The sequence below is a fragment of the Odontomachus brunneus genome, unplaced genomic scaffold, assembly GCF_010583005.1.
Source record: "Odontomachus brunneus isolate Ranch 3 - 2012 unplaced genomic scaffold, Obru_v1 Obru_scaffold_057, whole genome shotgun sequence".
In the NCBI taxonomy this organism is placed as follows: domain Eukaryota; kingdom Metazoa; phylum Arthropoda; class Insecta; order Hymenoptera; family Formicidae; genus Odontomachus; species Odontomachus brunneus.
In genome coordinates, this window is record NW_022639507.1 from 1849235 (window position 1) to 1864667 (window position 15433).

Sequence of the window (15433 nt, forward strand, 5' to 3'; positions counted from 1 at the left end):
TATAACTATTATTTGATGTTTGCTAAGTATATTATAATGTACTGTGAACAATATAAGGATACATTATATAAGCATGAATTGTAAGAACATCGTTGGAGTCATCAGAATCACCGCGTGCGCGCTCGATCGTCAGGTTTAAGCAACAGTTTAATGCGGTCAGGACATGGATGGGTGACCAGTGGTGGTATACTGCTTGGGATCGAAACTATTGCTGGAGAATTTCACGAAAGTTTGGAGTGTATTTGACAACCTTCAATACGTAGTAGTTTATGAAACATGAGAAAACTAGGAATATATAAGTATATTTTTTTAAATATTATGATTTTCTCACAGTAATATCATTGTGATTTTCACCATTATATTACTGTGATGCATTTGCCGCGGACATTTTAATATTATTGTGATATCTTAGTAATATTCCAGCATTATTTCTGTTATATTCCCTGGTAATATTGCAATGAAAATATAATATTGCTGTGATATTTCTGCGATATTACGTACTATGTGGGATATAACATAGAAGTAACAAAAGTACGTGTTACGTCTATGTTATATAATAGTAATATTTTGTGTTTGCTGGGATAATTGTAGTAAAAAATATGTAAAAATTAATTTATTAATGAGTTGTAGATGGATACTGCAAATGTGGGAGCTATTGGAGGTTTGTTTTTAGCAGCATCTGAAATTAACTCTGAGGACTCTTTACCCTCTAATAACTGGTCATGTCCATGTACTAAATCGATTTCAATTAATGACATTTTTTATATTATTTGATATTATTATTAGACTGCTTCTCTCTCTTTCTCTCACAATTTTTATAAAAGCAATATTGATACATTACTGATTGGGACCCGACGTCGGACATACGACGATCCAATAGCCAATAGGAAAATTATGTTCTAGAGACGGTACATCACTAGTTAGTAACCTTAAAAAGTGCAATCTTGATGCATCCACGAGATGCATTCAGCTACATCTGTTGCAAATAAAAGAACGCAACCCTATTGTAAGGGTGTAGTAAGCTTTAAACCTTAAGAAATTGACCAATCACAGTGGAATTATAGAGGAATAATCAATTGTGATTGGTTAATTTCTTATGGCTTAAAGCTTACTACATCTATCCCTTGTCCACAACCTTGCTTTAATTTTTAATGCCCAATTTCTTCACCTCCGGTTAACTTTATCTGTCGGATAAATGTCAACCGTGATTGGTTAATCTTGCCAACCATAAATATGATTGGTCAATTCCAATAGAATAACTGACAGATAAAGTTAAATGGAGGTAAAGAAATTGGGCTAAGTTGTAAGATATTCCAAGTTGATTATTTTTAAAATAATCGTCTGTGGTTGGTCAATTTCTTATGGCTTAAAGATTAAAACAAGGTTGTAGACAAGGGGCTATTGTAGATCGAGATTAATGGTTCTTGCACACAGGACGTGGTAATGCTTGCCGCGCGGCGGAAGTTAGCGCGACAGCCAATCAATATGCTGCTTTCCGTAATAACCTTCTAGCTTTTACGGAAAGCAACATATTGATTGGCTGTCGCGCAAACTTCTGCCACGCGGCAAGCATTACCGCGTCCTGTGTGCAGGAGCTATAATGCTAACACTACGCTAGCGTCGTTCGTGAAACTTGCTAACACTATCGCGCTATTAGCTCCATGAATGATATTAGTAGCGTTGCGTTAATGACGTTGATAGCGTCTTTCCGAACGTACCCCAAGTTCGAGGTTCAATTCCACGTTCCGCGGTTTTCCCGCGTTTAAAGTTGTTCCCGCCAATTACGCATCGTACAGATGGTAATCATATATGAGTGTTCATCACGAGCAGAGTAGCCTGTTCTACATTATAATTTCGTTGGAAGTGAAAATCGATGACGGTAGCAAAATTTGATGATCGTGAACGTTTGACGAAATATTCGGAATATATGAAACATCAGTATGTGTGCTGACAACCTAAAGAAGTTGATTTAAAAATCGCAAAGACCTCGCAGGTTAGAGAGCAACAATTGGAGGGAAAAAGACATACTTTTGCAATTTTTTATGTATGAAAGAGTTCGGTGTTAGAGCGCCACAAACTATCAATTGATCAATTTGTGCTCTTTCTCTCTAGATTAAAGTAGCAATCTGTGATATCGCTTTCTTTAATAATTGACACGTTGACGCGAACTTGTGAGACACGATGAGCACGCAAACTACAATTTCTTTTCCTATACGGAAGAAATACAATTTCTACGGGCACAAAAAGGACGTCGTGAAGGAAGATTTCTCAGAAGCGACAGCGAGAAACACATCGACGAGATATACCCCGACAGTGAAAAAGATTGTCACTTTAATCAGCAGTGAATCTGAGTCAGATTCAGATATTGAGAATACAACAGAGACAATCACTAGAGGAACTGCTGAAAGCGATACGAATAATGTAGCCCAAACACCAACTCGTCGTAAGCGTAATGCCTTTAATGGTAATTCATAATTAATCTTTTGTCTCAGAATTATTAGTATTATTAGTATTAGAATTATTAGTATATAGAATTAGTATATAAAATATTAGTATTATTAGAATTATTATAATTATTAGTATATAGAATATTTGTATAAGCAATTATATATAATTCCAATATAAGTATTATCTTGTTTTGCTTTTGAAAATATTTGCAGCAACTTTTTTGTACTTTGCAATAATTTCATTTTATCTATCATTACAAATTATCTTTTCTTACTTTATAGAAGAGCATATCACTAGTCCGTCTAAGCAGAAAAAGGATCAGCTGTTACAGTCTCCATTAACTCCATCCACTCTGATAGGTAGATTAAATTTATCCTCTGAAAGAGAGGATAGAAAGAATTTACAGTCTAAACGATTATTCGAGTCTAACCAGTATCAGAATGCACGTTTGGCCTTGCATAGTTCTGAGACAGAAGACTTACCTGGTAGAGAGAGTGAGTTAGTCAAACTGCAGCAATTTCTCCAAAAACATTTGGAGGAAGAGACATCGGGTTCTTTGTATATCTCTGGTCCCCCAGGCACTGGTAAGACTGCTAGTCTGTCAAAGATAATGCAGCAACCAGAGCTGAAATCCCAGTTTAAAAGTGTCTATATCAATTGCACCACCATGAAGTCTGCAGCTGCCATTTATGCAAAGATAATTCAAGAGTTATCCATAACCTCGATCAGTTCTGGCAAAAATAACAAGGCCATTATAGAAAGGTATTTAAAATCCAAGCACAAGATGTTGCTTCTGGTATTGGACGAGATTGATCAATTGGAAAGCAAGAAGCAGTCTGTGCTGTATTCTATATTCGAATGGCCGTCTCTGCCAAATTCCAAGCTGATCCTAGTCGGTGTCGCAAACGCATTAGATTTGACGGATAGAATATTGCCCAGGCTGCAAGCCAGATGCGAATTGAAACCGACGCTAATGCATTTCGCATCGTACACCAAACAACAGATATCCGACATAATATCCGCGAGATTGAAACGAGCGGATGCGTCCAATATATTTACACCGTCCGCGATACAGTTGCTAGCGGGCAAAGTGGCTGCGATCTCCGGAGACATCAGGCGTGCTTTAGACATTAGCAGAAGAGTAATTGAACTAGCCGAGTCTGAAAAAATAGCGGGAGTGCTACGTCCGACGAACGATAACGGTAAATAACATATATGAACAGGCTTTGATGAAATTTAACTGAAGTGAGAGAATAAGACCTCTAAGAATTCGAATATCTATTGTCAAATATTATTATCTTTCAATAATATTTCAAAAATATTTGAAAGATTTGGTGTCAATTTAATTTCGCAATGGATATCCGTAAGTTACTCTTTGGCTCAGTTATGGATATCAACTTATTCCTTCACTTCAGTTAACAGTGAAGTACACTATGCAATGATATATGAAATAAATTATGAGATTAATAAATAATTGAGAAAATAACACACAACATCTAATATTTCTGTCTTTTGTCATTCAGATATAAATTCAAAGAAGCAAGCGGAAATAACGGAGAGACCGGCCGACTTGAAAGAGGTAGTTACGGTTTTAAACGGAGTCTATGGAAGCACGCAGAACTTCAACAAGGACACGTTTCCTATTCAGCAGAAGTTACTACTTTGCTCCCTGTTACTCATCTTGAATAAAGGGAGAAACAAGATTGTCACTGTCGGGAGAGTAAGTTCATGCAAAAGTCATGTTAGAACCGTATAGTCTCGCTGAAATTTCTCAACGACGATTTTTTCGCTTCGTTTCAGTTGCACGATGTATATAAGAAGGTCTGCAAGAAACGAAATATATGCGCCTCCGATTTCTCCGAATTCCTGAACATGTGTTCACTGATAGAGACAAGAGGCACTCTGACAATCGTCGGCAAGAAGCAGTCGCGTCTGTCCAAGGTAAACTTGCAATGGAATCAATCGGAGTTGGACTCAGCCTTGCAAGACAAGGACATGATGGCCGAGATTATCAGCGACACGACTTGCTTGTAGAACAGCTGACGTCGCACACTTGTGTCTTTGTTTGTCACGTAATTTATTTTATATAAGTATATCGTTTATATTTTATAGACTACGCATATACAGAAGCATCTCGATTGCACCCCTTTGGGTGGTTCTATCATTGTTTTATATATATATATATTATTGAAACTTTGTGATGTTATAGCACGCCATAATGTTATAATTGATCCAAATACCTGTTAGATAGTAATCCATAAAAGACTGGACTTTTGCATTGTATTAAAATTACAAATGCGTATACGGAATGCGTCACTGAGCCTGTTGATACTTATTATGTGAACAATGCGAAAATGTAGACTTTGACAATTCATCAATAAATTATTTTGAATATATAAATATTTAATGATATTTAACCAGATATGAAATTTATAGATGTTTTCAAATAAATACGGTTTTATAATCTAAATAGCGAACTGTATTCTTCCAAAAATAAAGATTTTTCTCAAGTGAATCGTGATTCTTGTGCACCGCTAGATGGTGCTGGCAGTCTACTGGGGCTGCGTTCCGAAATATACTGCCAGTACTGAAAATCTATAGTTTATGTTACGTATATTATAGAATTTTAGTGAATTTCGGAACGGAGCCTGGGTTAGGTATGTTAGGTTAGATTTAATAAAAAAGAAATCCTAATTTGCATTGTTTACACTTGTGCAAAGTAAACAAGCAGTAAAATGATCTGATTTGCTTACAGTGATATTTTACATTGTTACGTGCTGTATAATGTGTACTTGGTGTAATCGATGTAAAATTGTGACAATTCTAGTTAATGATATTATATGAATTTCAAACTCAATCTGAATCTCAAAGATGTTTTATCTCAGGACAAGGTTCCCAAAAATATTGTTCAATGCGGCTTTAGGATTAATATTTACAATGTGTTTTTGTGAACATTTTATATATTATATAGTACTTGTACAGGTAAGTCTTTAATATATTTTGTTAATTTAATACACACTCAAATTACTTGAAACAGTTAGTCTGTGTTGTTTTATAATTTTAATAGTTGCATTTTTGCATTTCAGTGCAGATGGCCTATTTTAGATCCTAGAAAAGAAGATTTGACTGTATCGCAGACAGAACCGATTGATAAACCTGTAAGAGCTATGTTTATTGCAGATACTCACTTGTTAGGTTCTAGAGAAGGTCATTGGTTTGATAAATTGCGAAGGTTTGTATTTTTCAATATTAGTATACAAATTTCTATCGATACAAAACATATTGGCAGTAACAGTTTAAAAAATCCTTATCTCTTAAAGAAGAATGATTTCTAGGGAATGGCAAATGTATAGGGCTTTCCAAACAATGATGACAATACACAAACCAGATATAGTTTTCATATTGGGTATGTAATAATGATTAATATAAATATTATTAATCTTGAAATATTCTGAGAATTTATCTTTATTAGTATAATATAATATTTTTGGTATAGGTGATATTTTTGATGAAGGACAATGGTGTAGTTTAAAAGAATTTGAGAATTACATACAGAGATTCCACTCCTTGTTTTATACACCTAAGAACACATATCTTTATGTTGTTGCTGGCAATCACGACATGGGATTTCACTATGGTACGATGAACTTCTGAAATTGCAGATTTTGGAAACTTGGAGCAGATTTGTAGATTCCTTTGATTAAATTGGATGGAGAAATCGTTACTTATAATAACTATAATAATTTATAATAACTGGGCATATTTTCAGCGATTACGCCATATCGTAATGAGCGTTTCATTAATGGGTTGAAAAGCCCGACTGTACGACGAGTGAGTATAAGAGACAATCATTTTATATTGATTAACAGTATGGCATTAGAAGCAGATGGATGTTTTCTATGCAAGCCCACGGAATTTGCAGTGAACAAAATAGCCAGTGAGCTATCATCTATGTGTTCTCATAGTATTATGTTGAAATCTACATAATTGATTAGTTAAACTATCCATGTCACATTGCAGAAGATCTAAAATGTGCGAGAAAGATGAGCAATTATTGTAACAATGCAAGCTTAATTTCTAGATACAGCAGGCCTATATTGTTACAAGTCAGTCCCTTTGCCTGTAATTTTTATAGAATATATGTATAATATATTTATATAATTTACACACAAAGTATAACGAGATTGTATAGATAGTCGAAATTAAAAATATATTCTTTAATCAGCACTATCCAATGTATCGAGAATCCGACGAAATCTGCAACGAATTGGATCAGGCACCCGATGACATAAAGGGTATCAAATTCCGCGAGCGATGGGAATGCCTGTCGAAGGAAGCATCAGAACAAGTACATTTAATCATTTTACATGTTGCATTCACACTTGTTGATAAATCGCTATATAAGATCAATAAAAGGCAAATGAGAGTCAAATACAGCTGGTGTAACAGCGAGAACAATTATTTATACAATTAACAAAAATTACACTAAAAATCGATGTTAGAAATTAAATTTAAGCCATATTGTTGTCGTTTTATGAAAATCATCTCAGAAATACCTCGTTTGTTATAATTTTGTCCTCTATCTAAAATTTTTACGTTTTCCCAATGAAATTCGTGATTTTCAAATAGCCTATGTTCGGAAATCACTGACAACACTGAACAATACTTATTATAACATAATAGACAAGTTCTCTAGGATTTAGATAGTTCCAAATGTAACGTTTTCTCTGTTTATCAATTTTTGTTTACATATACAGGGTGTCTCACACTCTCCTCCGGGCATTTTGTGTGGACGTAAAGTCCTATACCGTTTTGCAATATTCGCAATAATTATCGAAATATTGTAGAAAACTTATAAATGATCATGCAGAATATGGTAAATGGTTATAGTAGCGACGACTGCCGTCGTGTACTTATACTTTAGATCAAATTGAACAAAAAAGTCCTCTACCATTTTCCAAATAATCACATAGATTTTTAATTATTAATTAAAGAAGATTATTGTACGATTTTGCGTGATAATGCACTCACCTTCTTTAATTAATAATTAAAAATTTATGTGATTATTTGCAAAATGGTAGAGGACTTTTTTGTTCAATTTGACCTAAAGTATAAGTACACGACGGCAGTCGTCGCTATTATAACTCATTTACTATATCCTGCATGATCATTTAATTAAATTTTTTAGAATTAATATCTCGATAATTATTGCGAATATCGCAAAACGGTACAGGACTTTTATGTTCACCTCAACCTGTTCTATGTCCCCACAAAATGCCCGGAGGAGAGTGTGTATGACACCCTGTATATTGGCGTTATTTGTAACCTGGTTACACATCGACCAAGGAAGATCTTTATTCGGACGTGATTCGATGTTTACTGTTGAATTGATATCATCGATATGCTTGCCTTTGTATCATATTAGTTGCACTGTTCCATTTATAACCATTATAGGTTTTTTGGGAACATCGAATATCGATCTACAGATCAATTAATCTGGGCATCGCTGAATATCGTTGCTCGAGAAGAATTTAATCGGTTATAGCTGCAGTCAGCTCCCACGTTTCATAGTATTTGCGAAAGAACTTTTTATAGTTGTATAGTATGCGCTGAAGATTGCTCGGAATGAGTCCGAAATGTTCGCTGGATTTTTATTGTAATTTTTGTCAATTGTATAAATGTTCTCGCTATTACACCAGCGGTATTTGACTCTCATTTGCCTTTCATTGATCTTTTCTAGCGATTTATTGTATATAGTCAGAGTCTTTATATTTGTACACACTTGTTAATGTAAATATAAATTGATACACGAATTAATGATTGTTCGAAATAAAGCTACTGGATATTTTGAATCCGCGACTAATCGTCGCTGGCCACACTCATCACGGCTGTAGAAGGATACATCGAGACGACATCCTGGAATTTACAATCCCGTCTTTCAGCTGGCGTAACAAAGTGAACCCGTCCCTCTTGATGGTAAATCTTAACTTTCACTTTGACATTAATTCATTAACTCCTTGGGATACAAATTTATTACAAATAAAATGATTTTTTAGTACTAGAGAGCACTCTTAAATTCTTTTTAATATATAATGTTCGAAAATTTTTAGTTGCCAATAATTTTAATGTCTCCGGGAATTTTAAAAGACAAAAACAATCGTGGTTTAGTTGAAATTCTTTGTATTGTAATTATAACCTTTTATAGTGTTATGATAAATTATATATATATATATATTTTTTTTAGGATATGTGTGTGTGTATGTATGTGTATCTATAAACGACATTTCTTTTTTAATTTCAGGGAACTTTTACACCTAAAAATTATGCCGTATCGAAGTGTTACATGCCCGTGGAGTCTACCGTGATCATAATTTATAATGTTAGTCTCACATGCACAGTGATATATTTGATTATAAAACTCAGACCGAGGCGGCTCGCGTATTCTCGCTTGAAGATGCCTTGAGTAATTTGGCTTTCGTCGTTCATTGAATCTCAATGTTACAAATGCGAGCGAATGTGCAATAACTCTATATACAGTTGTGATTAATGGAGATATAATTCTCGGAATATTTATAAGACATTTGTATACACTTTTATCATAATATCAATTACACATTATTTACATTAGTGATAGTATAAAATACTTACTTTGTGATATATCATATTTAACATTAGTCTCGATGTATATAGAACTTCTGCTACTTGCGAAAATGCAAAATTTACTAAGAAAAAATTCTTTTATATAAGTTACACATCTCGATATATAATATTACGTAAATATATGGAAAAAAGAAAAAAAATGCTGTTATGTTGTCAAAGACTCGACGGAACTCGACGCGCGGAATTTGAGATATGTATCGCTGAGGAATGAAGTGTGTAATTAGATTCGTTTGAACATAATTAAATACACAAATTTTTGTATTCTTATTCTTACATTATACTGCACTTGTCGTAACAATGACCTGGTTTGGGGACAGTTGCAAAACCGCTTGTATCCTTATGCTAAAGGAGACGAACGATAACTTTAAACTGGCTCGTTATCGGCTATAGCGCGGTGTCGGTTGCGAAAACATACTCACGAATGACGAACGACAACTTTAAATACATACGTACATTCACGAATATAAAATATACATGTATCATCATGTATCAACGGTGACGACACGGTGATACATATTCATTTGACAATCGTTCATTCGTGAGTACATAACTTGTCCGACACCGCCGTAATACTTCTGCATTATTGACCATCACTAATATCACATACTTGAACATTTTTACAGTGTCCTCTCGTCGACGAGGAACGATATTGATATAGCCAACATCCCATTGTTAACGTTAAATTTCTCTTAGATTTTCTTCTCTTATTCTCTTCAACTTTATCCCTCTTTCTCTTTGCGCGTTCTATGAATCGTAAGTACTTTACAGGGGAAAATCGCGACTAAATTAAATAAAATAGATTCGTTATACTTGTCAATGGCGGATGAACATGTAGAAACATTATATTGACATTATATCGAATATATTCGTACACATCAGTCACAGAATGTATAAATGTTTGTCATTCAAAATCCCGTGGAAGATGGAAATATACGTCTGCACTTTCATCGTAATTCCTATAACTACAGAAGAAACTTAAGCTTTTCCTCTCGCTTCCAGTCTCTCCCTTTCTTTTTCTCTTTTACTCTCTCTCGATTAAATTAAAATTAATATTACTCCCACAAATGTCACTGCAACTACTATTGATAGATTTTGACTAGTCTATCTTAACGGCTGCGTATATTTTCCTAATAAACGTGTATGCGGCGAAGAAGCCGATTGTACCGGTCAGTAGCCAAAATGTGAGAACCATCAGCGCGGTGTAACCGAAGTACATGAGGGTCGGTACTAATTCGGTGATTTCCAACTTCGTCATGAAGTAAAAAATGGAATAAGCTAACACGTAGACCGCCGAGCCTCCACTCACTATGAAACTGCGCCACCACCACCTGTAGTCCTGTGAATTAAACATCATAATAAACGTTTAAGTGTGTTCACGCGCGTCAAGACTTACAAAAAAAAAAAAAAAAAACAAAATAAGCTCAGTGTAGCTTGATTAGATTTGATATTTCTTTCATACCTCGCCACATAATTGGAAGTAGACCATGACTATCGATATTTGCGAGCATGAGATTACAAGGATGCAGAAGACGAGAAATAGGAATCCGAAGAGATAATAGAACTGATTCTCCCACAGTGCAGTTAAAATGAAGAAAAGTTCGATGAATACCGCGCCAAACGGCAAGATTCCGGCCATCAATGTGCTGCAAAACAAAATTTTATTTCCTTAATAGTCGATACTGAGATTAAAAACTAAATTAAAATGATCGTTATTACTTTAAACTTACCACAATATTGGATTCATGTACCACAGCTGGTCAGGAACTTGCCTGGGAATCTGATTTGTTCTGACCGGATGAGTGAAGGGTTGCTTACGATAACCAAAGAAATAGCCAAGATAGACGAGAGGAAGTGATATGCCGAACCAGAGACACAGCAGAACCACCATCGTGCTGAAGGGAACCGCGCCGGAGCTTTGCTTACCCCATATGAAGAAATTCAAAAAGAAGCACGTCGAAAAGACAACAGCAGGATAAAGAGTCGCTGTCTGCAATCATGGATAGCTATTAGTGATCTTTACATAGAAACTGATGCATCAGGTCATTACAAAAGGTTTGTCATGCTTGCCAAATAAAATAAAAAACAAAATTAATCTCAAAGAATTAATAATTGTAACGAATAAAATGAACATTGCCACGGTATTTTTCTAAAAAAAAAAGGATTTCCTATCTTTTATTTCAATTATTTTTTTATAATTTATTCAGTATTTTTACTTCATATTTTCTTTCTAATAAACTTTCTATAAAAAATGACTAATTTTCTGCACACCAACCTAAAATATTCCGCCAATGATGAAGAAAATAATGTAGAAATCAATTTCTTGCATCATGTTACATTATTCTTACCAATAAAGCAGCTTTTCTCCATTCTCGACCTCGCATAGTCTTGTATAATCGTGCAGAAAAGTAGCCAGCGACCAAGCCGGAAAACACGTACAAAAATATCGCGCAGGTACCCAAAGCTCCTCGACTCGCTGGTGAGAGCATTCCCAGCATCGCGAAGACTGTGAAAATGAAGAGACACGTTTAAAAAACACATTATATACGCCGTAAAGTTTGTATGGAGTTGCCGCCATATAAACAATATGATCCTACATATCGTAATGAGAGCCATGAAGAAGATCTGGATGCCACTGCCGATCACAGCGGCAAACAAACGGGAGTTAATAGGTGGCCGGAACACGTCTCCGTGCACCAATTTCCAGCCGGTTTCCTCGATCGTTTCGTCCAAGCCTGCCAGACTGTCGCTCTCTCCGGCGTTGTAACGAGCTATGTCTCTCCTAAGCGTCCTCACCATGATCATCGTCAAAATCCCTGTCGGATAATGCAATTGAAAAATCCGGAATTAGGTTTCCGGGTAATGATACTTTCACCTTAACGTGGGATTCATGATACTCTGTTACGTCTTACCGGACAAGAAGAAGACAACAATGAGAGAATTGATGATAGAGAACCAATGTATCTCGACGTCGCTCATGCCCAAGTACATGTCCCATCTGCTCGCCCAGCTTACATCCGACTGGCTCCATTCCACCGAGTACAAGAACAAAAGCTTCGTGCCCGTGGGACTGACGAATTGCGGGCTCACTTTGTTGAAGTCCGGTCGGATGCAGGTGTTCCCGTCGAATTGCAATTGAGACGTGTCGACGGAATGAGCCTCAACTTCAAATCCAACTACTCTAAACTCGTTTCTGAATCAATGAAAGAGATGATTTCGGTGCGTTCAATACACTCGTGGAAATTATAAGGCGTGTAAACAAGTGTAACGGAATACTGACTCGCCGTGTTTGTGGTAGCTTAATTTCAAGTTGAGATAATTATTGATGTATGCCTGGTCGTTCATCTTGCCACCTAGTCGATATCCTTGATAAACAACCACCTTATTAGTATCTTTATGGATCTTCTTCTTGGTGGCTGCTGGTAGGTTATCTATTAATCTGAAATAGAATATTCAGGATAAGCAGTAAGCATAGGAAAGAGACTCTTTTTCAATAATTATAACAAAAATGCTCTAACAAATGCACAGAATATTCATGTTCAATCATATCGATAACTTGTTGGGAATTGTATTCGCTCCAATTCATCAAGCTGGACGGTTCATGGCACAGGAGTTTGCAGCTAACATCTTCTCCCATTACAACTTCATAAGGAGTATTTACTATCCTAGAATATTAAATGGAGATTATTAATGTTGCAGTTACAAGTTCTTATTCTGAACTCTTTTATTGATAAAAGTGCCTCTAGATATGACTAAAAGTCAATCACAAAGCTTATAAGCTATATTTTATTGGCAAGAAAGTTCAGAATAAAAGCTACAATGATTAAGATGAGATAATGAAAAACTTCTTAAATTTAAATTTTTTCTGAAAGTTATATAAAATTATCTCACCTGTCTCCACGCAATACTTCTCCCAGATTCTCAGATTTATAGATAAAAGCTCCATTTTTGGGCAAGCAAAATGGAATAGAATAATATTCATATGGTAATTGCGTATGTACGCTAGTCATTTTGACAGCCTTGACATCGATCTTCTGGCCCTTTCTGAACTCCACTGGTGCAACTCCAGGCACATAGAAGCCATTGGTTCCTATTAAAAGGGATATTACCACTAGTACAGCACCATTCCTCTGTAATCTGCCCTGCATCAGAAAGTTTACTCAATTAATACAGAATCATTCTACTGAACGACGTGTATTGGCTCGCGTGAAAAAAATCGTCAATCAATGACACGTTCGCGTCACACAGAACGGCACGTTCGCGTAAACAGAACGATCTCTTCCCGCCCATGGAGCGGTCTCACGTCGGGGCCAAGAGATGACCGCGATGAACGCTTATGCAACGAGCATATCGCGGTAAATAAAAATGCAATCATACTCAACGTACATAACATCATTTTTTTCGCGTGAACTCACGTCAAAATGACACGTGAACACACAGCGGAGTGCCGCGTAGACACGCGTGCAGGAAGCGCAAACGTAATCGGTGCTTGGACACCTCCAGGCGTAAACCCAAGCGAAACGACCGGAGAAACGAGCGCGACGGCGTCACTCGCGCGAGTATTTACCGCGCTCGGCGACGAATCGTACTGTCAATTTCGTTTTGACAGCATTATCACGGGGCGCACTCGGTGCCCGCTCGGCAAGAACGGAAAACACGGTGGCGAGGCACAATCGGTGTGTCAGCCAGTCGCATTCGCTTGATCCTGCGAAGCATCTCGCCCCGAAAACGCCGCATCCTGACGAACACCTACCATTCTACACGATATTATTCCCAATGAAGGCGCGCCACGCCGTCTCTCGCAGTCTCGTCTTCGATTGCCACCACTTCATTCACCCACCACTATCACGTCAAAAATGAAGTTGACTTCGCGCTGAACTAAACCACGGAACGCGACTGCCGGCGCGCCAACGGCGGCCAGCCCTCGTATCAAGTTCCCTAGACGGGCGACCCGAGCGACCTCTGGCGCGAACAGCGGCGCGAAAGTTCCCTACGCACAGAGACCCGTGAGACGGAAATCGAATTGTTCACGAATTCAATTTCGAATCGTGCATATTTGAAAGGAAATTTGAGTTTTTTCAGATTATCTCACGTCTCCTCCGAAGGTGAAACACGATCGTGTCAACGAGTATTCGCGTTCGATAGTCGCCGCTTGGTCAATCGTGCTTCGAAGATGGCGCCGCACCTTTGGCCGAGCGTGCGAACGGAAGTCGTGTCTCGTTGAGACACAAAACGCAATTTTTCCGCACGTCAAGCGCGGCGTGGAGCATGCAGCAAGGTCGGAAAAATCGGGAGAAATCAGCGACGATGGGTTGACGGCGACCTGACGGTAGTATACGGCCCATAGTGACATCGTGTGACAGTCGCTCTACTGACCAGACTTTTCCAAGCGAAAAAATATACCCCCGAAAAGGAAAATATCGTCCCACGTGGGGACTCGTTTAATTACAAGTTACGTTGTTTGGATATGCGTCTGTTGGGTTAATTTTTCTTTCGGAACCATGGTGCAGGTGAGTGGTAAGCCGTCCGCGCGTTATCGCGCCGTTATTCCGTCGCGCCGGCCGAAACCAGCGCATTTTTCTGCCAGGTCTATTGGGAATTTTTGATTGTTTTTTTTTCCGCTGTCATCCATTAGTAAATAGGAAAGATGGCAGCAGATTATTGCGCTTTTTTCCCGTACTTTCGCCAGGCGGACATTTTTCCGACCGTCCCGGCCCGGCGCGATCTCCGTCGCGAAAAGTCCACCGAAAACGCCAACCGACCGCGTTTCTACGAACGAAATTTACCGCGTTTTCCGTTTCTTGAATGAAACACCGTCGACACCGGGGCAAACGCTCTTCGCCTCGCGTTTTTCCACCCGCTCTACGCGAGGGCTGTGCTGCGGTGGACTTAGCCTGGCGGCGAGACCGCGCGAACGCTTTCGCGAAAAATTATCCGCGAGCCCGACACCGCGTAGCCCGTGTGTACACAAACATCCGATTCGACGTAAATAAACAGTGGCCGGGTCCGTCGACTAGCTTACTAGCATCGCGTCGCGATCACGGGAAAAATTAATGGCACCGCTTGTAAGTGTTCTCGACCTGTCTTTCTTTTTTTTTTTTTTTTTTTTTTTTTTTATCACAGAAACATATTACAGTTTTAACGTGACCTTAAACTGTCTTATAAAATAATCTTCTAAATGCGCGCTGTCATTTTTCTACCACGACGTCGAAAAAAAAGAAAGATAATTACCTTTGAGCACACGATTTTGTATTACACACCGCTCGCTGTGTCACATACATACATGTATGTAGCCGAAGCGGCGACACGCTTCGATTCGGCGTCGATT

The 15433-nt window shown here is 37.6% G+C and overlaps 3 protein-coding genes across 4 annotated transcripts in view; 2 read left to right on the forward strand and 1 right to left on the reverse strand.

Annotated features, from left to right (window-relative positions):
• Positions 1-2146: 2146 nt before the first annotated feature.
• LOC116845695 (cell division control protein 6 homolog) lies at positions 2147-4842 on the forward strand. Its single transcript, XM_032818700.1, has 4 exons — positions 2147-2464; positions 2730-3650; positions 3972-4168; positions 4249-4842. The coding sequence occupies exons 1-4, from the start codon at positions 2182-2184 to the stop codon at positions 4480-4482; spliced, it is 1635 nt and encodes a 544-aa protein (XP_032674591.1). The 5' UTR covers positions 2147-2181; the 3' UTR covers positions 4483-4842.
• A 238-nt stretch (positions 4843-5080) lies between these two features.
• The window catches only part of LOC116845698 (metallophosphoesterase 1-like), a 15372-nt gene continuing 5019 nt past the window's right edge, over positions 5081-15433 (forward strand). The window contains exons 1-8 of the mRNA XM_032818706.1: positions 5081-5430; positions 5535-5680; positions 5784-5854; positions 5945-6085; positions 6218-6385; positions 6469-6554; positions 6674-6796; positions 8284-8424. Coding sequence (XP_032674597.1) covers positions 5320-5430; positions 5535-5680; positions 5784-5854; positions 5945-6085; positions 6218-6385; positions 6469-6554; positions 6674-6796; positions 8284-8424 — 987 coding nt within the window. The 5' untranslated portion in view covers positions 5081-5319. The remainder of the gene's footprint in view (positions 5431-5534; positions 5681-5783; positions 5855-5944; positions 6086-6217; positions 6386-6468; positions 6555-6673; positions 6797-8283; positions 8425-15433) is intronic.
• Positions 9346-14006, reverse strand: LOC116845694 (transmembrane 9 superfamily member 4). 2 transcript variants are annotated; one of them, XM_032818698.1, is made up of 10 exons: positions 13859-14006; positions 12997-13247; positions 12624-12770; positions 12386-12544; positions 12018-12298; positions 11703-11921; positions 11454-11611; positions 10836-11095; positions 10568-10751; positions 9346-10444 (listed from the first exon to the last, which is right to left on the reverse strand). In XM_032818698.1, the coding sequence occupies exons 1-10, from the start codon at positions 13859-13861 to the stop codon at positions 10205-10207; spliced, it is 1902 nt and encodes a 633-aa protein (XP_032674589.1). In that variant the 5' UTR covers positions 13862-14006; the 3' UTR covers positions 9346-10204. The 2 variants fall into 2 exon arrangements, with proteins under 2 accessions (XP_032674589.1, XP_032674590.1); XM_032818699.1 differs by having other exon boundaries at positions 12997-13242; positions 13859-13998.

Coding starts and splice junctions, on each gene's coding strand:
- LOC116845694 (XM_032818698.1), bottom strand. Junction 11,922..12,017: donor TGTTGTCTTCTTCTTGTCCG/GTAAGACGTAAC, acceptor ATTATCCGACAG/GGATTTTGACGATGATCATG. Junction 10,752..10,835: donor TACATGAATCCAATATTGTG/GTAAGTTTAAAG, acceptor TTTGTTTTGCAG/CACATTGATGGCCGGAATCT.
- LOC116845695 (XM_032818700.1), top strand. CDS start 2,182: ATGAGCACGCAAACTACAATTTCTTTTCCTATACGGAAGAAATACAAT. Junction 2,465..2,729: donor TAAGCGTAATGCCTTTAATG/GTAATTCATAAT, acceptor CTTACTTTATAG/AAGAGCATATCACTAGTCCG. Junction 4,169..4,248: donor AGATTGTCACTGTCGGGAGA/GTAAGTTCATGC, acceptor GCTTCGTTTCAG/TTGCACGATGTATATAAGAA.